At 37.8% G+C, this 26,899-nt stretch overlaps 1 protein-coding gene across 4 annotated transcripts in view; it reads right to left on the bottom strand.

Annotated features, from left to right (window-relative positions):
• Window positions 1-16,571: 16,571 nt before the first annotated feature.
• Window positions 16,572-26,899, bottom strand: part of ST7 (suppression of tumorigenicity 7) — a 282,179-nt gene continuing 271,851 nt past the window's right edge. For all 4 annotated transcript variants that reach the window (XM_031938860.1, XM_031938862.1, XM_031938861.1 and 1 more), the window contains 2 exons: window positions 25,565-25,704; window positions 16,572-16,954 (listed from right to left, as the gene is read on the bottom strand). In XM_031938860.1, coding sequence (XP_031794720.1) covers window positions 16,859-16,954; window positions 25,565-25,704 — 236 coding nt within the window. In that variant the 3' untranslated portion in view covers window positions 16,572-16,858. The remainder of the gene's footprint in view (window positions 16,955-25,564; window positions 25,705-26,899) is intronic.

The following is a 26,899-nucleotide window of genomic DNA, read 5'->3' as shown; positions in this document are numbered from 1 at the left end:
CCCTCGTAATCTAATAATATATGTTAAACATGGTAGAAAGATATGTTAAATCCAATATATGCATACATATTTATGCAATTATCTTTCTGCTCAAGAAAAATCAGATCAAACAGAAAAAAATGAGAAAGAAAATAAAATCATGTTCCACGTTCTTTACAAAAGATCCATGCTGGGAGCCTCCTTCCAGTTGTATTCCTAACCACAGGGATAGCTAAAGAGCATGTGTTGGTTCTCCATTCCTCTTACCACATGACCAGCCTATCTTTTTTTGTAGATCCTAAAATTCTTTGGCTGCATCCTTCACATTACTTCTTCTTTGAAATTCCTTGATAAAAGAAGCAATTACAGACTTGGAATCTGACTATAAAGAGCAAGCGCTTGGCACATAGTAAACATTTAATACATGCTGTTTCAACTGGGAAACAATTTTTATAGCAAGTATCTCTGATAAAGGCCTCATTTCCAAAGGATATAAAGAACTGAGTTAAATGTATAAGAATAGAAATAATTCTCCAATTGAGAAGTGACTAAAGAATATAAACAGGCAGTTTTCAGATGAAGAAATCCAAGATATCTATAGTCATGTGAAAAAATGCTCTAAATAAATGTTAATTAAAGAGATGGAAATTAAAACAAGTCTGAGTTACCATTTCACACCTATCAGATTCACTAATGATGAGGAAAAGGAAAATGATAAATGTCAGAAGGCAGGAAAACTGGCACTACACTGTTGAAGTTGTAAATTGTTCCAATCATTCTAGAGAGCAATTTGTAACTGTGTCCAAAGGCCACCAAACTGTGTATACTCTTTGACCCAGCAATATCATTACTAGGTCTGTATCCCAAAAAGATTAAAAACAAAAGGGGAAATGACATATTTTGTACAAAAATATTTATAGGAGCTCTTTTCAGGATGGCAAACAATTGAAAAATGAGAGGATGTCTATAAATTGGAGAATAGCTGAACAAGTGGTGGTATAAAATAGTAATGGGATACTATATTGTACAGTAAGAAATAATGAGTAGACAGATTCGAGAAAAAACCTAGAAAGACTTTACAAACTGATGCAAAGTGAAGCGAGCAGAATCGAGAGAATGTTGTACATAGTAACATTATTTGCATGATTATCAACTGTGAATAGCTTAGCCATTCAAAGGATTAATGATGAAAAATGCTATCTGCCTGCAGAGAAAAAGCTGAAGGAGTCTGAATGCAGATCAAAATATACTAATTTTCACTTTCTTCATTTTTTTTCATCATTTTCTCCTATTTTTTGATTTGTATCCTCTTTCACAACATGATTAATATGGGAAAATGTTAAACATATATAATCTTTATAAAATTGCTTACCATCTCAAGGAGGAGGGAGAGGAAAGAGGGAGAAAAATTTGGAACTCAAAATTTTCAAAAAATTAATGTTAAAAATTGTCTTTACATATAATTGGAACAAAGTCTAATTTTGATAGAGTACAAACCTCCTTTGTTAAAATTTTTCTTTTAAATGTTATTTCATTGATTTTTTTAATATGACAAAGGGAAACTCATTCCCAGAATTGCAAGAGATTGATATCAAGGTTGATTTAGGAGAGTTGAAAAGAGAGACTAGGTAGCAAAAGTTAGGCAGAATCCTAGATTAGGGGGCAGGCAAGATGGTGTGCAGTACACAGAGCATTGGGTCTGATATCAGGAAGATTTGAGATGAAGCATGTCCTTCAACCCTTTCTAGCTGTGTGACCTTGTACAAGTGATTCAATTTCTGTCTGCTTCAGGTTCCTTAACTGTAAGATGGGGATAATAATAGAGCCTACTTCTGGGGTTATTTTGAGGCGCAAATGAAATAATAATTGTAAAATGCTTAGGATAGTGCCTGGTACTTCATAATAGCACTTGATAAGTACTTATTCCATTGGAATTAGAAACCATGGCAAGGATTGCCTGCTACAAACCCAATTTAAAGCATGATTTACTTCAACATGTGCCATTCAGCTTCTGCTAGAAAACCTCTGATCATAGGGTCCAAAGAAAGAATTGTTCCTGAGGCTCCTTGTCCTGTCCTTGCACCTTGTTTCCTGATAATCTGGTTACTCAATCCCCTTAATCTGTGCAGGCCCAAACGCTGTTCCTCTCCAGGAAGTAGATCTTCCTGGAGGCACCAAAAGGCAGTTATAAAAATAAATATAGTCAGCTGTATAATTTGGCCCAGAATTGTCCATAGTTGTTCACATATATTCACTTTTCAGGCATCTTATCTCAAAAGCATCAGGAAGGGCAGTGAGAATATAAAAATTAGTTTATTCTGATTAATAGACATACTTGTCCAGAGACCGATTACTTTCAGACACAATCTTGGATCCTTTGTCCATCAGCATGTCCAGTTGTTCAGAAGAAAGTTCTTTTGCAGCCCTATCAGGTGAACTATGAATGAAGCAGTGTCTAAGTAGCCAAGAATCTCTCCTCTGATGACAGCTGTAATGACCTCAGAGCCAGACATTGCTTAGAGAATTAAAGTGGCTTATAAGTTTTCCTCGCTCTTAAGAGTCATTCTGATAAATGGCACTTGACCTGTTCCTTGTATGGTTGTAGGCAGCCCTGGATGAGCCGATTTATTTTGGACAGGATCTGGTTCCCATTTCTCAAGAGCCTTTGACATCTTGCTCTTCAGAAGGTAAATTTCAGGGGGTCCAAAGTTCCCTCGAGTTCTGGTCCTTTGGAGTCAAATGTCAAATAGATTTCCCCTATTATCTTGAAGAGCAGAGGGGCCTGGGGCTTGTCATACTGCCCAGGTCAATGACTGTCTTGTGGCTTGAAAGCAGCTTTTCTCTGCAGAGACATTCAAAAGGGCAGCAAGAGACCTTTGTAATAGCTGTGAAGGAGAGAAGCTGTAGTCTTCCTTTCTGTTAGATAGAATCACAGAATCTTGGAAGAGTCCTCAGACTTCAGGTCCTAGCCAACACCTGAACAAGAATCTCCACTACAAAACACCACTTGTGGAGCCTCTATTTGTTGTAACGAATAGCCCCCATTGCCTCTTCCCTTCCACTAACATCATTAGTAAGTTTTCCTTTACATCCAGCCAAAATCTCTCTCTTTTCACAACTCCCACCCATTACGGCTCCCAGTTCTGCTTCCTGGGGCCAAGTACAACAAGTCTAATCTTTTTTCCAAGTCATCAAGTCACATCTGAAAGCATTTATTAAGTGCCAACTATATCTTAGTTACGGTACTAAGGGCTGGGGAATATCACTTCAAATACCTGAAACCATTAGACTATAATAAATACTTCCAGAATATGTCTTCTCTTTCTCAAACTAAACATGCCCAGTTTCTTCAGGATTCAGATCTTCCTATGTATGATCCTAAGATCCTTCACCATTTTGATCACCCCACTCTGGACATTCTCTAGCTAATCAGTGTGCTGTCTAAAATATGGCGCCCACAGTGGAACACAATATTCCAGATGTAGTCTGTCCAGGCCAGAGTTCAGTGGGCCAATCATCTCACCCATTCTGGATACAATCTTTCTTAACATAGCATAAAATTACATTAACTTTTTTGGCTGCCATATTATACTATTGATTTACATTGAAATTTTTGTGCACTAAAACGCCCAGATTTTTTTTCAAACTATGATATATGTGTATGTGTGTGTGTGTGTATAATGTGAGTGTATGTATATATCTATATATGTATGTGTATATACACATATATAAATATATACGTGTGTGTGTCTTTCTGAAGCATGTAATGTTCCCTAATTCTTGTTTCTCAATCTTGTATTTTTGTTGTTGATTCTTTGAGGAAGCTGGATGGTATAGTGGATAGCAAGCTGGCCTGGAATCAAGAAGACCTGAGCTGAATTCTGGGCTCAGACACTTATCGGCTGTGTGACCCTGGGCAAGTCACTTAACTGTTTGCCTCAGTTTCCCCATCTATAAAATGAGCTAGAGGAAGAAATGGCAAAGAATTCTATTATCTTTGCCAAGAAAACCCCAAATAGGGTCACAGAGTTGAACACAATTAAAAAACAACTGAATAAAAATAATATCTAGCTGCATTTCTTATACTTTCAAAATTGATTTGTTGAATCCAAGTCTAAAACTTTATACTTATTCAATTTGACTCAACATGTTTTTTTCTGATCCTATTATCTGATTGACTATCCACAATTTGAGAAATGTGCCAGATATGCATTTATCCAAGTTACTGACTAAAATATTAAACTTTCTGAGGTCTAACAGTTGCAATGTCACTTGAGACATTCCTAGCTCACAACAAGCCGTTAATTATTATTCTTTGATTCTAGTCAGTAGATCAAGTCAGAATTCATCTAACTGAAATATTATATGATCCTTATTTCTTCCTTGAGAAACTGTAAAATGTTTTGCTGAAATGTAAGAAAACTATACAAAATGTATTTACATGATGTGTCCATAGCTAGTAACTCTGACAAGAGAAAAAAGATTGGTCTCAACCCCAGATTTCTATTCCAAAGAAAACATAGATTCTGGGTTAAAATCCTGGCTGTACTAGATAGTAATTCTCAAATGGTCATTTATCTCACAATCTTCTCATTATTTCTACTTCTGCAATTAATTCCTCCTGATTGATCAGAATTGACGAGTCCTTCATTGTTTTCTTGCCTTTTGAATAATGAAATGATCAATTAAGTCAAGTCAAGAAGTGGTCAACTGCTTTGTTTTTGGTAGGGAGAGAATCTTCCAAAATGGTTCTAGTAGATAGTAGTAGTTCTAGTAGATGTCTTGATAATTGAAGTCCTTTGTCACTCCTATGCCAGACTTCTAATGTAAACTGTATTAAAATCCAATGATAATATTGTTTCTGTGATGATAATAATAACTAGCACTTCTATAGAACATAAAAGTTTACCAAACACCTAAAAGATATCTTAACTGATCTTCACAACAACTTTGGTACTATAACTATGTTCATTAGCTAGAAAGATTGAGGCAAATAAAGGTTAAATGATTTGCCCATGATCTAGAGTTAATAAGTCTCTGAGGCAGGATTTGAACATGAGTCTTCTTGAATCCAAGTCCAATATTCTATCCCCTCTATTACCTACCTTCCTTGATGATGTTCATCCAAATATCCTCTCTAGCAAACTATAACCCTCCCCCAAAGGGAGAACTGCCTGATTCCCTGATGTCCTCATGATTATTTGCTGCTGTTGAGTTATTTCAATTGTGTCCAACTCTTCACGACTTCATTGGGGTTTTTTGGCAAAGATACTGGAGAGATTTGCTGTTTCCTTCTACAACTCATTTTACAGTTGAGGAAACTGAGGCACACAGGGTTAAGTGACTTGCATAGGTTCACATAGTTGTCTGAAGTCAGATTTGAATTCAGGAAGACCTTTTTCCTGACTCTATGCCCAGTGCTTTATTCACTGTGCCCTCTAACTATCCCCAACAAGTCTTTAGTATTTTTTGTTTGCAAGGGACTGTCCTAAGTCTTGAGAATACAAAGAAAAATAATGAAAAATGTCAAAAATTTTTGAAAAATTTTCTGAAAAACTGAAAACATTGATGAATATGATCTTTCTATCTGTAGTTGTTGAGTCATTTCAATCATGCATTGGGCCACCTACCTGCCCCATATGAGCACATCTTCTTAATATATTATGCTGCTTTTCTTCCTCCTCCTTTTAATCATCCTCTTCCTATTCTACCTTTTGTGAGCCATATTGTGATCATAGACCCTCTACCACCAACTTAGTGATGCTCATAAAAGTCAGATTTGTCTTCTAGGGCCAGTATCACCTTGCTTATTATCAAGACTTTGTGGAAATATATCTGAGGTCGTGGATTTTTATTGATAGCTCTTTTTTTTGGATTTTAACTCCTGTTAATTTCTGTGTATCTTTATTACTATTTTTTCTATAATATAGTTACAATTTGTTATTTGGCTTGGTAGATGTATGGACTCAATTTTTTTTCTCCCTCCTGTGAAGACCAAGTTAGCACCCTAGATACCTTAGAATCAACCGGAGTCAGGATAAGCAAAAGTCCTTGATCTTTATTCTTGGTCTTTAGGGGTAGAAGTGAACAGGATGGATGCAGGACCTTCCTTCTCTTCCTCTATCGCCAAAGTGATCCTGGCTTGTCTTACTCCAACCCCTAATCCTTCCCACAATTCTCTGTATACACCAAAAGCTTGAACCAGCAGAGAATAGTGAGAAGGGCCATTTTCCGAGCATATGCTAATAGAATATTGTCCAGTCGGTAGTTAGCCTTAAGTGCTTGGTTGTCTGACCTCAGTGCATCAACTCAGAGTTTCAGCCCTTTACATCCTCCCTCCTCCTCCTTCCCTTTCTTCCTCCATTTCCTTTCCCCTCTGCCGTTCTCCCCTTTCTCTACCTCCTCCCTCTCCCTCTTTCATCCCATTTTATGATTTTTTAAAATAAGAGTTTATTTTAAAGATACTTGCAAAGATAGTTTTCAACATAATATTTTATCTTTTAAAAATGTTTTATCTAATTTTTTACTCGTTTTAAAATCCTTTTTCTATTGCTGACTGACTAATATGTTCTTGTACATTGTATTATTTTAAGGTTCTAAAAGGATATAATATTAATTGCTGTTAAACTTTTTTTGGTTCTTGTAGCAATTGGGAGTACATCCACACCACCTGTTTCTGTTTGCTACTACGGCATAAGGAAATCTATAAAAAATGAATTCAAAATGTTATTGCTTTTCATGAAGTCCCATTGAGAGATATCATAATAGTTTCCTTCTTAATGAAATGAGTATTAGTTAGTCCCTGAAGTCTAGTTTATCTCTAAAATCCTATTATTCTAATTCTTGAAATAAACCTGTTGAGTTTGTGTTATTAAACCATGAGCTTCATCAGTAATCAGTCCTTAAAACTCCTAGAGATGTCCAATGGTCATTAGGTCATATTCTTAGAACTACTGCTGCATCCTCATGGGAGATCAACTGAAAGACCTAGGGGCCACATGAACAGCTTAAATATGTAATGGATAATGGTTGAAACCACCAGAAATTAAACTCTGATAAAAATAATATGGTGTTTTTAGACTCTAAGAGCCTTAAAATTTTAATGTTTTAATATAATAGCAGTGGAGAAATAACAATATTTAATAACAATTGTTAACATTTGTAAAGTGCTTTAAGGTTTACAAAGTCTGTAAATAAAAGGCTATTAAATAAAATAAATAAATAAATAAAATCTGTAGAAATTAAAAAAAAAAAAAAGGTTTACAAAGTCTTTTAGATGTTATCTCATTTTATTCACAGATCCAGTGAGGCAGAGAAGATGATTAGCTCCATTACATAAATGAAGAAGCTGAGGTTAATTAAGGTTAAATAACATGTCTAAGATCTCATAGCTATTCATTGTGTGAGGGAAGATTTGAAATTGGGTCTTCCTACTTCCAAATTCAGCATTCTATCCATTATACTACCTCGCTGCCTTCTTTAAAAAAAAAAAAAAATTATAAAAGAATTAGATGTTAACATTTTGAAAACAAATATCATGGACTTTTTGGCTCCAACGTACTTTTCCAGTCTTGTTTCACATTACCCTTTCAGGTTCTCAATATCCCTGACAAACTGGATTTTTTTGATACTTCTCTCCTTTTTGCACATAAACACACTTCTCCTTCCTTTCCCTATACTCCTCTGTGCTTGTAGTGGATTCCCTTCTCATCTTTGCCTTTCAAAATGTTCCTTTTTCTTCAAGATCTGAGATGTCACCTCTTGATTTAAACTTTCCATGATTTCTTTACCTTCACTCCCTAGGTAATGCTGCTCTCCCTTCCAATATCATCTCATTTTAGTTGTGTATCTATTGTGTCTCTTCCACTTCCCTTGATAGATTATAAGCAAGTTAAGAGCAAATATAATTTGATTTTTATGTTCAGCAGGCAGCCAATGTAATAAAGTTTGTGTTGAATTATCAGTAACACCAGTAAGTTCTCATATATACCTTTGGCTAGACCAGCCTCCCCTTTCCTTATGTATTTCCTTAACTGTATTCACATCTTTCCAGATAGTTACTGATTTTTAACTCTCTTCAGTAACCCCCTCTTCCAATACCCAATTTAAAGTTTTACTAGATAATAGAGTTTATTTACAAATTATACAAATCTTCTCCCCCAACTCTCAGCAGTCAAAGTAGGGAAACAATGTCATACAAAGTGATAGACAGAATCTTTCAGGGAGCATGAGGAGCCATGAAAGAAACTGAGCCAGTTCTCTCAGGTTAGGCTTATGACAGTCCATATTTAATGGTAAATTGTAACCGTGGAGTCAGTGTTATTCATAAATGTATACCCAGGAGTATAAAGAGCCATAATATATGAACTGACTTTGGAGTAATATGTAATATGCTTAATGTAACATTGCAACCAGGGGAGCTATTTTTTAAGACTAAAACAACTGGGGAGTGTAAATATCATTAATACAGAATGAGTGACGTGGAAGTTCTCAATGAACAGGGGATTTTCTCACTCTGACAGATTCCAATTGCATGGGGACTTTGCTGCTAGTCACTTATGTTTTTTAAAAAATTCATTTAAGATGGAATTTATTTGAAAAAAGGCCCCCTGGGACAGGGGGCGGTGGAGGCTCTTGAAATATGGCTCTCACTTTGGTTGGAACCCCTATTGGGGAGCAGCCACTGGTCACCAAGGCAAACTGGAGGAAATAAAGCAAACCCAATGGCTCTTTCAGATGATGCCATTGGCTTTTGCAAGAATTCTTTGGATGCTTCAAATGAAAACAAGTGTTGAACTGCTTGTTGTTTAATTTGACAATTTCTCCATTCTGCCTGATTTCTCTGCAGTCCTTGGGAGTGGGTGTCTAGTAGAAGTTCTGGATCTAGTCTGTGGTTACCACTGGGAAGACCAAAGTCCAGAACCTTAGAAGATACAGAACTAGCATCTCTCTTCAGCATTTGGGTCTTGTCTGCATATTCTAGATCCTGGTCACCTCAGTGGGGACCCTTGAGGTCCAGTATTTCTACTGGATACTCATAGTCAAAGATCATAGCAGATTCAGGGAACAGGGTGTCTATCTTAATTCTAATAATAGCTATTCCATATCTATATGGTTTTCTTTCTTCTCCAGATGGCAGATTACCAATAACTCAGATTGGGTAAACCATATGTCTTGTGCCATAATGAACAACTTAGTTGTGGTATATGTAATTTTTACTCTGTTTCTCCCAGACTTAGGAAGAGGGAGGAGCAGTCAGGGACTTCTTAAAGGGATTCTTTGATTTGGCTGTTTTCCTTGATATTAGCCCCTTCTGGGTTAGAGAATCAAATGTTGAAAAGACCTCATCATCTCAAGTAACCTCTTCATCTTTAAGCATGACCATGTCTTTCTCTCCAAGAGTTTGCAGTTAATTTCTTCAAGCTATTCAGGGAGAAGTTCAGGATTTCTTTTAGTCATAATGGTGTAGTATTTAAAATATCCTCCATAGTCAGAACCCTTCTGTTCTACCTAGATAACCCTTCTTGCCATGTTTCTGGTTTACAAGCTAATAGATCTACAACAAAAGGCAGACTTTCAGCTCATCTAGTCCAATTCTCTCATTTATTTAGTGAGAGAACTGAAGCCTAGAGAGGTCACACTGATGGTAAATGGTAGAGCTAGGATTTACCTCCAAGGCATCTATATGGTGAAAGAATAGAGGGCCAGCCTTAAGTCTAGAAGACTCCACATTCTGAGTTCAAATCTGGCCTTGAACACTAGCTTAAATCACTTAACACTTTCTGTCTCAGTTTCCTCATCTGTAAAATGAGCTGGAGAAAGAAAATGGCAAATCACTCCAGTATCTTTGCCAAGAAAACTCCAAATGGGGTCACTAAGATTCAGGCACAACTGAAAAAATGATGGACCCAATGACTGAAAAATGGTGGACTCAATCCAGCGTTCTTTCCACAGTACCACAGTAGAGTTGAAAATTAGCTGGTACCATTTGAATAATGACCACAACTACAATGCATATATTGCTTTGAGGTTTGCAAAATATTTTATAACAACCCTAGTTGAAGAGAGACTATTATTAATTCTATTGTACAGATCTAGGACTTGTATTTGTTGTTTGTCTTATGTTCTCAGAGGAGCATGACCTCAGGCAGGTGATACTGTGACTTGATGGAAGCCTGGAGACTAGGTTGAGGAGGGAGAGCCAGGGACAATACCTAGCTTCTAGAAAAGGGAGTGTTTTGTTTAAGAAAAAGCAAGGAGGCTAACATCATGGATTGCACAGTACCTGAAAAAGGGGGTTGTGGAATGGAGTATTAGGTGTAGGAAGACTGGAGAGGTAGGGAGAAGCTGATTATGGAGAGCTTTGAAAACCACAGAGGATTTTATATTTTATCCAGGAAGTGATGGGACCTGAGTATGGGAGTAACCTCTGTACCTCTATGCCCAGAGTATATAAGGGTTTAAGTGGCTTGCTGATGTTCTATTAGAAGCTCTTGTCTCTAATATCCACCCAAAGATCCCTTATACAAAATTGCCTCACACTGAAAGAGATAAAAAATAATCATGTTTTGTTCTGAAGTACTCCCAACTGCCAATGCATCTCCATCCATGGGAGCTGTCCACTCTGCTCTGTTTCTTTCTCCACCTCAAGGATATGGTGCCATACAGTAGAAAAGAGCACTAAACTTCAAGGGGAAGGACCCATGTTTAAATTCTATCTCTATTATTTGTAGCTTGTATGGTCTTAGGCAAGCCACAGAGCTTCTTTGGCCTTCAGTTGGCCTTTCTACAAAATGAAAGGAATTAGACTAGATGGTCTATGAAATCTGTACCTTCTAGCTCTAAACCTTGGATCCTATGGATTTCACTTAGTTCTTAAATTTTTTTTCACTTTTTCGTCTCAGTATCTCTTCTATGGCTGTTTTTTTTTTAACCATTTCTTAGCTACTTCTGGTAAAGGTCACTCTAGACTTTGTTGTTGTTTTTAGGTCATTCAGTTGTGTCTAACTCTTTGACTCCATGTGAGGTTTTCTTAGCAAAGATATTGGACTGGTTTGCCATTTCCTTTTCCAGTAGGTTAAGATAAACAGAGATTAAGTGATTTACCCAGGATTACCCAGTGAGGTCATATTTGAATTCAGATTTTCCTAACTCCACACCCAAAGCTCTATCCATTGAGCTACCTAGCTGCCTCCCATTCTAATCTATCAATTCCAAATATTTCTGCCTAAAAGATCTTTTCCTCTTCCTTATCACTTGCTAGGTTTTATCTTGACACTGAATAATAATCATGGCTGAGAAATCCATTAGAATGAGATATATCAAGAAACAGCTATAAAAGAAAGGCAAAGGAAGTGAGAAAAAGGAGCATCCTTCCTTTAAGCCCTGCTGGTCCCAGAACTATGAGATCTTATCTTTGGGCTTAATTTCCCAGTCATTACACCCTCTTGCCTTTTCCGAATGTCCCTGATAGACTGTTCTTTCCCTTCCAGGGATAAGGAGCTGTTTCCAGTTCATCTTCATATTTACTTATCCTTCCTGAGTAAGGCTGAAGAGCCTAACTCTTTGCAAAAATTCTCCATCCAGAGCTATCAACATCTCCTTTTTATTTCAAACCCCAACAGAATCCAAGTTGTTCACTCATGAGCAGAAGCCAAACATACGTAAGTAATGGTCTTTAAATCCCTTTGATTCTTCCTCCTCTTTAGCCTTAGCAGAGGGATCCAAGAGGTATGGAACTCACTTGAAATACTGTAGTCCCAAACTCCCTTAGCGATTCAGTACATAAGTATAGTTTTTATTTTATTTTTGTATTGTTTTTAAACTTTTAACAAGGAAGAACTCTAGAGAGGAAAAGGATGCAGGAACATGGAAATCATTTAATTTTACAAGCTGTTCCTGAATCTTCCCATTCAAACCAAGGGATTGTTTTTCCGTAATAGAGGGAATCTAGGGAATAGCTGCTAGTACTTATAGAATATTTTAAGAAGTGCAAAGCACTTTACAAATATTATCTCTTTTGATCTTCACAACTATCCTATGAAGGTATTGCTATTCTGTGCATTGAAACCGAGGCAAACAGAGATTAAATGACTTACTCAGAATCCTCCCCCCCTTGAATTGATTCAAATTCAAGTATTTGAATACTTATATTCAAATAAGTATATGAAGCTGGATTTGAATTTGCATCCTTCTGACTCCAGAACTATCTGGGTGTTTTCAAGCACCTTCCCCATCCCCATGCTCCAGTGCTTATGTTATGTGAAGAGTAATAATAAAAGGCAGCATCGATAAAAGGCAGAATCCAGTTGCTTGATATTTTCATTAGCATTGTCTTCAGAAGCAAATTAAAAAGGAACCTGTCAAGAAATACTTGTCAACCAGCAATTATCCAGTATATTTATCAGACAACTTGAGGCTGCTAGGTAGTACTAGGTAGGTACAAAGTGCTGGACCTGGATTCAGAACTGAGTTCAAATTCTGCTTTGGATATTTTCTAGCTTTGTGATTCTGGGCAAGTCATATAACTTCTTTGTATCTCAGTTTCCTCATGTAAAATGGGAATAATATCTGTAGTCCCTTCCTCTTTGGGTTGTTATGAGTATTAAAGAAGATAATACAAGTACTTTGCAAACCATTAAGTGCAGTATAAATGTTGGAGAAGGGACTAGGTTTTGAGATCCCATTGTCTTCAGGAAGAAGTGTCCCTTCTCTTCTCCAAGGCAAACCATCCTTTCACCCATGCTCTTGATTTCACCTCCTTCAATCTCTACTATTATAGTCTCATGGACTCCTATATCTTCCTTACCACCCATACACACTGATTCCTTCTCATCTAATTCCTTTTAATCACTACCAAAATTGCTCTCTCAAAGGTCACCAGAGTCCTCTTAATTAGTAAATATAACAACTTCTACTTGCTTTTTACCTTTCTTGGCTCTTCTTCAGCATCTGACAAGGTTTGATAAACCGTTATTGAAAGTCCTCTCTTGATTTTCATATCATTTCATTATCATTATTCTCTTGCTTCTGGGAGGGCTTTTTAATTTTTTTCTCCTGCCCCCTAAGTATAGCCATTTCCTAATGTTCTGTCCTAAGTTTTACTTCTACCCCTCTACATCTTCCTCAATCTACATCTCCCAGTACTTAACACTCACCCAATTCTAAATCCAAACCCACAGCATCCCCCAGTGCACTCTCCCTCCCCAAATCTTCATTTTTTGCCAACAGCATCATCATCCTCAACATCCAGGCTTGAAACTTGGAAGTCAGATTTCTCTCTTTCCCACACCTCACCCCTTCACTCTTGCCATTACAAAGCCTTATTGATTCTTATTCATGTCTCTCAAATTCAGCTCTTACCTTGCATTTTGAGTGCCAAAATCTCAAATGAGATATTCATTCTTAGAATAACCTTCTGACCAATCAACCTGCTTCTAATTCTTTTGCCTACTAATCTAATGTATATTCTAGTGAAAGATTCGTTTAGCAAATTCAGGTTCTGATCGTAGACTATGAGTGCAAAGATTCTTTAAGGTCACATGGAGAAGAATCCATTCTACACATTCTTAAAAATACTTTAGTTTTGCTTAAAGACCTCCAGCACTAGGAAACTGTCTACCACCAGAGGCACTACATTCTACCTTTGGATAGCACTGATTGGTAGAAGTCTTTTCTTACTTTGGACTGAAATATTCCTTTCTACTACTTCCTGCTATTGCTCCCATCTCTACTCTGTGGATCTGAGCAAAATGTCCCCACAACAGATCTTTAGCTTTTTGTTTTTATTCAGTTATTTCAGACTCTTTATGACCCCATTTGTTTTCTTGACTAGGATACTTAAGAATTTGCCATTTCCTTCTCTGACTCATTTTACAGATGAGGAAACTGAGGCAAATAGGGTTTAATGAGTTACCCAGGTCACAGCTATTAAGTGTCTGAGGCCAGATTTTGAACGTAGAAAGATGAGTCTTCCTAACTTCTAGTTTAGCACTCTATCCACTGCAAACCTACTTGAAGACAAATGTTTTATCCCTTTAATTCCAAGTCTTTTTTTCTCCAATCTAAATATCCCTGGTTTCTTCAATCAATCATCACATGATTTTTTAAATTTATTTTTAATTTATGGAATAGGAAAAAATAAATTTACATGATTTTTTTAAAAAATGATTTTTTTGGTGCTAAAAATTCACATTTTTAACTAAGTTCATGAAATATATGAACCTGTTGCCTAAATGAAATTTTGGTGTGGAATATATTTCATTGTTATTGTCTCCCAGCTCTGCTCCTGATTACTTGTTCAATAACTGACTTTCCTTCTCTGTAAATTCACTTTACAAAAGCAGTTTGGTATCTTCTCTGAAAGAGATAGCTAAATGGCTCAGTGGAAAGAATGTCAAGGGTAGAATTAGGAAGGTTTGAATTCAAATATAGCCTCAAATACTTACTAGCTGTGTGATTATGAGCAAATCAATATCCTTTAGTTTGCCTTAATCTACTGGAGAAGGAAATGGCAAACTCAAATCTCTGCTAAAAAAACAAAACAAAACAAAAAAAAAAACAACCCTCATGGATAGTGTAGTCAGTCTATGGGGTCTTGAAGAGTGAACTGGGACTGAATAACAGAAAAACAAATCTTTAAAACTTAAAGACAGCTACCTTTTCATTGAAAGGTTAAATGATTTCCCCAGGATGTTTTGGGTTTGAGGCCAGGTTTCTCTTCCCTAAACTGCACTGCCATTATCCATTTTATTTACATATATATTCTAAGCCTTTTAAAATCCAAATCCAGCTATTAATTTCATGCATTTTCATCCTAATTATTTGTAGTTGCTTTGTAAGAATCTTACTCACAATCATCCCATTCTCTTGAGCCAGTATTTTCTGTGGAATATCTCCTTTTAAAAATCTTGGTGGCTCTCCACTGTCTACTATAAATTAGGTGTAAATTGTTCAGTTTGGGATTTAAGTCCCTCCAATCACTTTGTTCCAGTCTTACTGACCACCACTCCTAGGTCTACTTCATGACTCGCTGTAGCCCACATTTTCTTGCCTTCATGATAATGTCTTCCTCTGTTCACAATCCTTTCCTGATCTCTCTAGCAAGAAGAAATCTCACATTCCTCTGAAGTCACCTGGCATTTTTTGTTTTTCATAGTACTTATTACATTCTGCAGGGTACTGTGTATTGCGCACAGGTTAGACTGCAGGTTTTACGAGTGAGAAACTGCATCCTATTTATCTCTGTGTTTGCCAAATTACATTACATCTCCCACATAGGAGATACTAACTTGTGTTGATGAAATGAATATATCCCTCTTCACTGTTGATCTTACCTGTTGAAGTGACTGTTTCTCTTGGATGCAAGATGCCCTGAATAACCAGGGATAATGGTGAATAGAAGTCAAAAAGAAAGATTGGATACTTTCTACTATTTCAACTGATTTCCAGGCAAATATTAGCAGTGAAATTGTGAGTAGGAGGAAAAAAGACATGAAAGAATGACTTCTTAAGAACCACTTTTCACTAAGTAATTAAAAACAGGTGTTTTCCTTAAATGATGATTGTAGGTTGTCTCCTTCTTCCACAAAGTGAAATCCTTGGATGGTCACATGTAACTCCTGCAATATTCTATACTGGGCTTTTTAATTGGCACTTTGTCAAGTAGAATGTGCAGATGAACCATTTCCATTGAAATACTCAGATTTTTTTTCTCATCCATGTCTCATCAAACAATCATGTTAATTTTAAATTCAGCTATTGGTTAAAATGATTAAATGAATAAAAATATTGGTATTGGTAAAATGTCCATGTTTTAAACACAAGCCATGATGATACCCAACTCACGTGTGAAAAACAGTACACAGATTATCAGTCAGAGGCCTTGCTCATGTAACTCAATCCTTGTATTATTCTGAGCAAGTAGCAAATAATTTGATTTCTCAAGACATCATTATCTTCCCTTGGAAAAGGAGGGGGGAGGAATGAAATGTTAGACTACTTGGCTTCTAAGATCACTTCCAGTTGCAAAACTGTAGATTTTATAACTCATTTCTGTGTCACAAACACTTTTCAAATGAGTCAATAAATGAATTAGTCCTGAAACAACTACACTGGATACCCACAAAAGCACATTCTCAGTTGATGAATTGCACTGCTATTTCCTTTTAGCTTTCTGGCACATACTCATTGGTTCATAAGGACAGTCAATTTTGGGGGGGGGAGAAAATTTCTAAATTTTAAATAACTCCTAGTTTTTTAAAAACACTCTGATAATTGTATTTCAATGAAATTAGTTTCCTTTGTAATAGCGTAAGTTTTTATTAATTTAAAAACATTATTCAGAGAAGAGAACCATTAGCTTTAGCAGATTGCCAAACAAATCTATGACACATAAAAAACTAAGTGTTCCTGACTTAGGTGATAGTCTGATTTTCTAGGCCACAAATTGTGAGGAGTTCTGACTCCATCATTGCTGATAGAAGTCAGAATCTGAAGATACAAAGATTCTTTTCCCATGGACACACCAAAGTTCTTCAGGGACACCAAAAGCTACAAGACATTTGAAGACTTAGTAAGAAACGACTGATTGCTGCAATACACAAAAGTTTATTTTTGAGATTTTTTTTTTCTTTTCTGAAGGCAAAATATAATAGAACTGAACATCAATGTATTTTGTACAACAAAAACTTTTTTTTTTAATATGAGAACAGACAATCCATGAAGATTTTTTTTAAAGTCTTAGAACGGCTTCCCTTTAAAAAAAAAAAATCATGCTTTCTCGCGGTCAACAAGGAGTCGGCATGGAAGGTATCATGGCAGTCGGGTCGATGCTGGGGACGGGGGACAGAGAGTGGGGGAGGCAGGGGGGGTGTTTCCCTTAGATCCTTGTCAGCTGGTGCCACAGACTGGATGGCAGGATACCTTCTACTTTCTCCATGACGAAATTTAAAGGGGCAAACAAAGTGCTGAGGAACTGCAAAGAAACCAGAGAGACATGAGAGTCAGAACCTCATCCAAGAGCGACGACACACATCTGCATCTGCCCCGTGAACCTTCGCTGGAGAAGCGCTTTAGTTATTTAGAAAAGGACCACAGGCTGGGGAGCCTTGGGGAAGGTGCCTGGGGAAGTAGGTTCAGGGAAGGCCCCCCAGCCCCAGAAGGTGTCTGGAGAAGGAGCCTCGAGGAAGTCGGGGAAGGAACCTCAGAGGCCGGCTCAGTGCTGTACAGTTGGGAGAACGGGAGCTGTGTGGCTTTCCCAGAGTCACAAAGACAGTCCACATTGGAGGCAAGATTTAAACCCAGGTGTTCTGAGCACTCCTTGGATTAGGTTACACAAAGGGCCCTCTTCCACCACAAGTCTGCGTTCCAGCCCCTCGACTTGGAAGGGCAAAAGCCGAGGCCTCCAAAGGACCCCACTACTGCTTGGACAGGGATTACCCCAAAAAGGGCAGGAATCCGACAGATGAAGTGAAGGCTCTGGGATGGAAACCCGGGCCTTCTGCTTCGGGCTCCCTCAGGCGGTTCTATGAACACCTCAAAGTTTGGGGTGCTCATGGGGGTAGATGTTCCCTGCACTGACACGGAGGGTAAGCCCACCACAGCTTATGTGAGAAGAAGGTTCGTTCCACTCTGAGCAATCTGGTCATAAGCGGACCTAAATGGTGAGGCAAGTCCTTGGATAATAGGAACTGGACTCCCAGCTGGACTGCTGGCCAATCCCCACAGCTTATGCTGCCCCAGCATAGTCCTGAGGAGCTAAGGCTCACGGGACTCCGTGATGGGTTCTGGAGAGCTCAGTCTATTATGGGACTGGAAAAAAAAAAAACAGAACAAACCCGACCCCTGACTGGTTTAGAGCATCCATGCCCTCTTCAACCTCACTATTAAACTCAGGGTCCCCTTTAAAAACACACACACACACACAATATATAAATTTTTTTGTCTCCATCTTGTTATAAAACCAAGAATTTATGTCTAAATGAAAATAAGATCATATTATATTTTATATCAGATTTGATCTACCAACTCTATTTTTAACTGTTTCTAATCTGCCAAACTGACCAGCTCCTGCCAGAAAATCAGAGCTAATCTATACAGTGAAAATAATGGTATTTGGCGCTGTCTGAGCCATAGCCTAAGTCTCTTGGAAGGCACCGTGCCATTGTTTGCCAGTCATTCATTTATACCACAATTGCCTCAATCTCTTCACTTTTATCCATCACTTGCCATTAAGGTCTCATAACTATATGTAGCAGAGTGAATCAGGACAAAGTTACATTATAGCAATAAAAAAAAAAAATTGATAGTCTAGCTAAATATATTTGGCTAATTTCTATTTAGTTCTTAAAGTTTTTAGGATTTAACAGAAAAGCATTGTGTGTGTGCACATATATATATATCTGTGAGTACATATATATATTTATATATATATATATATATATATATATATAGTGTGTGTGTATGTAGATGTGTATATATATGCGTTTATATATATATATATACACATATGTATGTTGAGATATACTCATATACACAGGTATGTTAATATACACATACACATATACACACACATATATGAAGTTACTGACAACTTCATGTATTACTCTCTGCTTAGATCAATTCAACATGTTAAGTGCTTACATTGTTCAAGACACCAGGCTGTGTAGAACAAAGACAAATACATTGAAAGGAGCTGGTCTGTAGTCTGTTTGTGTTCAGTAAAACTCGGATTCCCAAGTGTTGGAGGGGCTGCTTGACCCTCAAAATTCTGAGACCCCACATCATGTGTCCTTTTAAGAACAGTGCTTTAAAACTTAGAGAATAGTGAATACGGGGATGACCCCAATGAATCTGACAAGTCACAGCAGTAATAGTATACCCTAAGAGACAATCTCTCTAATACCATAAATACAATAAGGAAAAATTTGGACAGTCAAATTACTAGTGACCTTTATAAAATTCTACTTTTGCCTACAAGATAATACTGGTTGTTGCTATTGGACAAACAGTTGAAAGAACAGGGGTATTTAACTGAAGAAAATATAAGGTGGAAATGATGTTTTTTGGCATCAACAGGGTTGTCCCTTGAAAGCACAACAGGTTGCCTGTAATATATGACTAATGATGACTTAATTGTGATATGCCAGAAAAGATGCCTTGAGTGATGATGACATCAATGACATACAATATGGCAAAGGGAAGTTGGCTGGCCATGTGACAGAGAGCTGAAGATTGTGAGTGTTGTACTGATTTGTGAAGAAATTTTAAAAGACTGAGGAAGGCCTCCAGTAATCATTTTGAAGCCCAAGATAAATGATGCACCGATGACAGGAGAATATCTGGCTGTTTTGCATGAGTTGAAGTCACCAAGCTCAAATGAACAACATCCTAGAGAACTAAAACATCTGATAGATATAAGTTCCATTGCTTCTATCGGTCTTTAAAAGATCCTGGGGAACAAGAAAGGTGATATCCCGAGTTGTTTTTTTTCCGCCCAAAGTAAAAGAGCAGACTATACACACCATAGCCAAATCTGTTTGCCTTAGATTCTTAATAAAACTAAAACAATGAAGGTACAATTTATAACATTTATTAAAAAAAAAAAAAAAAGCCAACATGGCTTCATTAAAAATAGCCAGTCAGACCAAGTGCCACAATACTCAATTCTTTTTTCTATCACCACTGGATTATTGGATGGGTGAATCAGAGGGATGTTGTAGGATTTTTAAAACCTAGATTCAGGGAAGCATTTGACAAAAATTTAGAGGCTATCTTTGAGGACAAGATGAAAAGATGACAATATAGATATGTAGATTTGGAACTGTTTGGATGTCTAACTGGATTGGTGACAGTCTGGAAGATTCAAATCTCCTGGGGGTTTGTCCTTGGTCCTGTGATGTTTAACATTTTTATAATGATATAGATAAAGACAGATAGCATGCTTATTGAATTTGCACAAAGTTGAGAGGGAACAGATAAAATGATGGATGACAGAATCCCCCAAAACATAAACAAATGAAATATAATAGGGGTAAATGTAAAGTTGCAAGTAGGGTGTCCATTGACTGAATAATATTGGAACAAATAATGGTATTTGGATGTCGTGGAATATCAAGGTATAAAAAATGATTATGAATAATTCTGAGAAACTTGGGAATGCTAGGATGTACTAATACAAAGCAAACTATGTTGAACCTGGCCAACAACTAATATTATGTCCAGAATAATGTAAATAACAAATAGAAGACTTTGAAACTTTGATCAATGCAATGATAAATGGCGACTTCGCAGAACTGACTGATAGAGAAATATGCCTTTCACTTCTTAGCATAGAGGCAGACAAAGTATGGAATTATGTTCACATTTTCAGACTGGGCCAACATCTTCATTATATACACTAGTTCCATGGGAATGTTCCATTCAGAATGGGAGTCAAAAGGAAGTGATGATAACGACAAAATAATAACATACCAAAAAAGGCATTTTTTGAAAAAATAAGCAAATAAAAGTAACCTTTTAACTTAAATTAGATCAAACATTCAAATCAGGATGAGAGAGAGATAAATGAGATCATGTGAAACAGACCTGTAAGTTTTAGTAGACTATGAATTCAGAGTGAATTAGCAGCTTAGTAAAACAACCAAGTTTAGAATAAACTATTAATTATTATTTAATTATTAATTATATTAATTATTAATTAATTATTCTAAACTATCCTGAGATTGCAGTGTCCAGAATGAAACAGATAGTATTCCAACGCGGCTCTGAGTACCATACCAGCCAAATGAGGAATGTTGTATTCTGCTCTGAGTACCACATTTTAGAAAGGGTACTGGCAAGCTGGAATGTTTTCTTAGCAGGGAAACCATGATGATAAATTGACTGAAGAATGTGCCGTATGTAGAAGAATGGGGATGGTTGAGTTGGGGTAGATGGGATAGTAATCTTCAGAGACCCGATGGGATGGCATATGGAAAGAGAATTGTACTTGATCTGTTTTGGGCCTTTGCTCTTTGACAGATCTAGGAGCAATGGGTAGTGTTGCAGACACAGATTTGTGGCTAGTTGGAAGAATAAGCTTTCCAGTGATTTAAATTGTCCCCAAATGGAATGAGTTGTTTTGGAAAACAGTGATTACTTCAATAAACTTTTTGGCAGATGCTGGTTACACACTTATTAGAGATATTAAGGGATTTTTAAAAATCAAATTATAAATTGGACAAGTGGCCTCTGCAGATTTTGCTTCTGAAATTTTCTGTATTGGGTATATGTCCTATACCTAGACATAGGTGGAAAGAGATGAAGAAAAATCATGCAGGAAGAGAAGTTACAGACAGTTTGCAATCTGTATTACTGAATATTAATCACAATGAAATCACAGACCCCCTTAAGTTTTACAGTCATTCTGAGACATATTAATTTGCTTTTTTTTTTTAATGTGTCTAAAATAGAGTCAGGAACAATGAACAGAAGTTTCAGAGATGGTAGATTTTAGCTAATTGTAAAGGGAAAAACTTAACTAGAACTATTCAAAAGTAAAATGGGAAATAGTGTGTTCCCTCGTCATGGGTAGTTTTCAATTACAGAATAGATATTGTTGATTGGATTCTTCTTTAGATACAGATTAAGTTCTCAGACGTTCTTTTTAATTGACTACAAATGACTATAAAACGAGGCTGGCTGTACAGCAACTGGTTCAGAAATTTCAACAGGCAGGGCTTGGGTAAATGTGGTAGTTCTCAGCTTATGAAGGTGTCTCCCTTCAGTCCAGAGGCTTTTTGAGAATGACTAAATTTTTAACTCAGTATGATAATGAACTGCTAGACCAATGGGTTTCAACAAAAGGTATCGCAATATTTATGCTCACCAAAATATAGTTTCTGGAACCACAAATGAGGTGACAAAAAGCACAAAAGATGAGACTAAAAGAAATACCTTTCTAAAAGAAAAAAATTATTTTCCTTATCCTTAAAGAATGAACAAGCATGCCATGTAATATTTGGAATCCAGAGGCAGAGAGCGTCTAGAAAATATCATAGTCTATCATACAGATAGGACTAAATGTAGATTAGTCCTACTTCTCTGCCCCAATGGATGAGGAGTAAGTAATTAGGGAAGACAGAAATCAAACCAGGGTTTTCTGTCTCTAAATGCTGTTTTACATGTTTTACAATCAACTAATGTTTCTGGAGACAATTATCAATGGGAAAAAAAAAGAAGCAACTTCTTGGAAAGAAAAGTTAGCTACAAAGTTAAGCCTGTATTAAGCACAACAGATAACCCTAGGCCTGGGGAATAGGCCATCTATGTCAACATGCAAAATTTCTGTTCAGATGGCAGAAAAGGATTTGTGAAGTCTCAAACTGAAAGCAACTGAAATAATAATTTAAAAAAAAAAAAAAGGATGAGTGACACTTCAATGGCCCAACTCTCATTTCCCTGAAATTCCATTATCTCTAGGAAGGTCATGGCTCCCAATGTGTATCATTAACATTTGAAACATTCTCACTTATCTGAAGAAGTTCCAGGTGCCCTCTAGCAATCCGACAATGGACATTTCTCTGTAATCAATATCTGACTTCAAAGAGACTCTGGCCCATAACTGAAGGAGAGGGGCTGGAGGTGGGGGTTGGGTCTCCGGACAGAGAGCAGGACTGAGACAGGAGGGCACTTGAAAGCAGAGAGGGTCAGAATGCTGACCTTCCCACGTTCTGTGTGAGACTGGGCCTGGAAGGAGAACTTATTTATATGAAGATGACCCTTATCTTGGTAACCAAACATGAAGAGCGAGCTTTAAGTCACAGAGGCAGAACACTTTTCCCCCTTCCCCCCTTTTAAAAACAACTAAATGCCTTTAATTCCACTATTTCACATTAACAATACACACCTCTTTGGGTTTTTCTAATGTCGATAGATCGACAAGTTTGTGGACAGAAAAACACATAAACATACCGGACATTTCTTAAGTTCAACAGAACTTATGGGGTGACGTCAAGGCAGTCGTTCAATCTGGTTTACACTTAACAAAATGACATTATCCCAAGGGCATTATCTATGTCCAAACTGAGAAAATCATTTTCACAAGCTGAAAATGCTTGCAAACAGCCCCCAGGGCAGCAGTGATAACCTAGGGGCAGTGTCTGAGGAACCTGAGGAGGTGACGGGGGTGATGGATGGGAAGAAGATGTTGGGGGTGGGGAGGGACCAAAGGGAGATTGTGCTGGTCTCATCCAGGCAATCCATCTTCAGCTTCCATGAAGTCCCTTCTTACATTCAGGAATCTGATAAACCTTAATGAAGAGTAAGATGAATGTGACCCTCAGGATTTAGTGTTAGGGCTAACATAAAGCAACAAACAACAATAATTTCCAATCCTAAATAGTTGAACAAACCATCTGATCCATGCACGAAATATCAGCACAGAACCCTAAATTCAACTCAACCCAATTAAATCCATTTATTAAGCACCTACTATGCACAAGGAACTATGCTAGATGCTGAGGATACAATGATGAAAGAAGACACAAATCCCTGCTGTCAAAAAGCTTACAATCTAATATTTCATAAAATTGTCATTTATCTCCACATAAAATCAAGACTCCTGAAAATTTAAAAAGGAGAGCTGTAGTTGGTATGAGTCTAGAATGGCTACAGCACTCCAAGATACCGGAGGGATAGCTGTGTATTCAAGCTATGGCAGCGTCCTCTGGGCAAGCGCACTATTGTCTCCAGCTTTCCCTCTTGTCCCCCCTTACCTCGCCACCGAGTCTGCAGTTAAGCACATTTATGGGTCACGGGATGAAGGTCGGCAGCTCTGAACAGGAGAGCCAATGCTCACATAACTAGGCATTTACCACAAGCTGGATATTACTCAAGTTGCAAATCACACTAAATCAGTCTTCATGAACCGTGTTATCTTAATGGAGAGCACAGATTCAAAGGCCAGACCTCTTAGAATGGGGTCTGATTTGTGGGAGCCGGGTCTGCAGGGGTAGGGGGGTGGTCTGAAAATGTGGGGAAAAGATGCTGGGTTTGGAGGCAGAGGTCCTGGGCGGAGCCCCAGCTTTGGGCTTTCTGCTCACGGTCTTTCTTTCATTTCTCTGGGTCTATTTCATCAACTGCAAAATGAGTGTGGTGGACTAGACCATCTATGGTGAGGCAAAGGAGCCCTGATTTTTACTTTTACTACACGGATTTTACTCGCCCTAGAGTGTGAAGGACTTGTTAGCTATATGTTTGGTGACTAGGCTGAAAAATGGAAGTTGGATTAATAGGTAATTGGACTAAAACTGGAGGGTGTCTGGAGGATGTGAAAGGTTTATAAACTATGTCTCCTAAGAAGCTTTGTGGACCTGTTTGTTCGGAGGAGAGAAGGGAGGGGAATGATAGCTGTCATCAGCATCTGAAGGGGTATTACAAGAGAGAGAAAAGACTTCAGCGTTCCTTCCTGGGGCAGAAGAAGGACCAACAGGTGAAAATAATGGGAATGGATTTTAAAACACTTCTAGGCATTAGAAGTATCCAATAACAGATCAGGCAGCCTGTTACTGGAAAAGGTCAAGCTGAGACTTGGACACCATGTCCGAGCTACAGAAAGGATTCTCATCTTGGTGAAGGGATTGTACCAAATGACCCCTAAGGTTCATTCCTGCTTCAAGATTTTATGATTTCAATTATCAATGGAAGCAGTGGCATTTGATTTGAACACTGATTTTTATAAGAACCAACACAAATGCAGCTAAAATGAGCCATACCACATCCACACCTTCCCACCTCCAGCCAGCCCCATTTGTTGCTAACCAGGCAGATTAAAAAATCAGCCCAGTAAAGTCAGAAATCCTCCTCCCCCTCCCCCAACTTTTTTCTTCACACCTTGTCTAGCCTGAAATTTAAAGGGAGAGCCAGAGAAACTGAAACCCTTGGAAATGTGTCTTCTTATATTTTCTTTTGTTTGATATTCATCTGTGTGCAAATTGGCAAACTGCTCCTTCCAGCCCATGTTGGCTAAGATGACCAAATGGCCTAACGAAAAGCATTTTCCATAAGGACAGCCACTGACGTGGTTTTGTGCTGTCACTAGAAATCGCTTATGTCACTAAGTGACTTATTGGCAGTGCCTTTCCCCTTTGAATGCCCTACCAGCCTAATAAAAGTCTGGGTTGCATGTGAGCCCATGAGTGGATGATACAACTCTGCACTTCCCTTCAATTCATTTCCTCAAACAAGCCAAGGATTTATAGCTTTTTATTTTTAATTTGTCTTCATTAGATTAACTTCAAAAATACAGATTCCATTTACTGAATGGGAGAAGCTACAATATCCTAAGCTTAGAAATATGCCATATAATTCAAATGAGATAAACAAAATGGAAATATCAATTGCAGATTCCCTAAGCTTTTGCACAAGTGACATTCAATGCTTAGACTTCTCTGCTACTAAGGAAAATCCAGGCGCTCAACAGTCGGCAGTGGCTAGTTCAGGGCCATCTCCATTTCTAAAATGCAGGGTCTTGCTGGCTTCCCCTCGGGGTCACTTTGGCTTTGCTCTCGCTTTCCCTGAGGGCTCCATACTGAAGAGTACTCACAGCTTTTGCGAAGACCCCCATAAGCTCTGGGAACTGATGTGTCAGGAGGGCCAGCATGGCTGTGAAGGAACATAATCCAGCGGTGAAGAGAATAAAGAAAGGAAGCTCCTTCTTTGGGTAAACTGAGACTTCATGGAAAGCTGCAGAGAAGACATTGAATGAAACAGTTAGTACTGCCATGGGATGACTTTGTACAGAGCTTCTAACATACTGGTCTGGCAGGGAAAGGGCTCCAACCTTCAGCTTTCTCCCTTTGGGGCTGGGCAAGATCATTTAATTTGGGGCCTTATTTTCCTTGTCCTTAAAATGGGAAGGATAAATGAGATGGCAAACCTTAAGCAAATAAACCCTTAATCACATCTTAACTCAAGTCCTGCCTTCAGTCTCCCATCAGGCTCTTTCATTCCTCTTCGCATGGCTCTGGCTGCTCCCAGTGCCTTCTTACTTTCCTGTCTCTGCTTCCTAGCACAGGCAGGCCATGCCCACACTTCTGTGTCTGGGAACATCCAGCTTTGGCCCGGGAGGAACCACCCACCACCCCACCCCCCACCCCCTGGCTCAACACAGGTCAGAGTGACAAGGATGCGCCAAAAGCTCCTCCTTTGAGCCAAGAAGATAATACTGGCCTCCACAAGGAAGCTTATGCTACGGTACCCACAAGTCCTGCTTTTTTTTTTCTGAGGTGAGTAAAGAGGAGGATGGGGACCACTATTTCGGTGTCAATGATGAAGCATTACCAGAAGTGGAAACACAATTTTGATTATAATTTATTAGGTCATTGGATAAGGAAACTGAAAATGTAAAGCTCTTTTCCTCAACAGCTAATGAATAACAAAGCACTAAGTTATACATATATATATATACTAGAGTGAAGGGAAGGCCTAATTCATATATTACAGTTTTTCTTCAGAGATAAATGTGTTGAATTTTTAATAGACAATATGATGGTCTTTATTAAAATAAAACCCAACACGCTTATGCTTCCAAAAAAAAATAAATAAATAAATCCCTCCCTCCCCAGAGATTAAGATTCACTTATCCAATGTGGCCAATGACTTTTTTTTGAAGTTTATAAATTATCATCCTTTTAGAGGTTTTTTTCAGAAATGTTAGACATTCAGAAATGTTAGCCAAGGGCAATAGTAAAACTTAATTGAGGCATATGAACTATTTTCTTGTAACTTTTCTAAAAATTTGTCCTCCCAACTCTCAAACTCTAGGGAAAGGAGAATGTTAGGTTTAAAGTTTTAGGCCATTATATGCATTCTTTAGTACTGAGCATAAAATTCTATACAATCATAAAGACCATTTATGTAGTGAAAAGAAAAAGGAAAG

This window comes from Sarcophilus harrisii, chromosome 5, assembly GCF_902635505.1.
Source record: "Sarcophilus harrisii chromosome 5, mSarHar1.11, whole genome shotgun sequence".
Taxonomy (NCBI): Eukaryota; Metazoa; Chordata; class Mammalia; order Dasyuromorphia; family Dasyuridae; genus Sarcophilus; species Sarcophilus harrisii.
The sequence above is the reverse complement of the archived record's forward strand: the minus strand, read 5'-3'. Positions and strand labels throughout refer to the sequence as shown.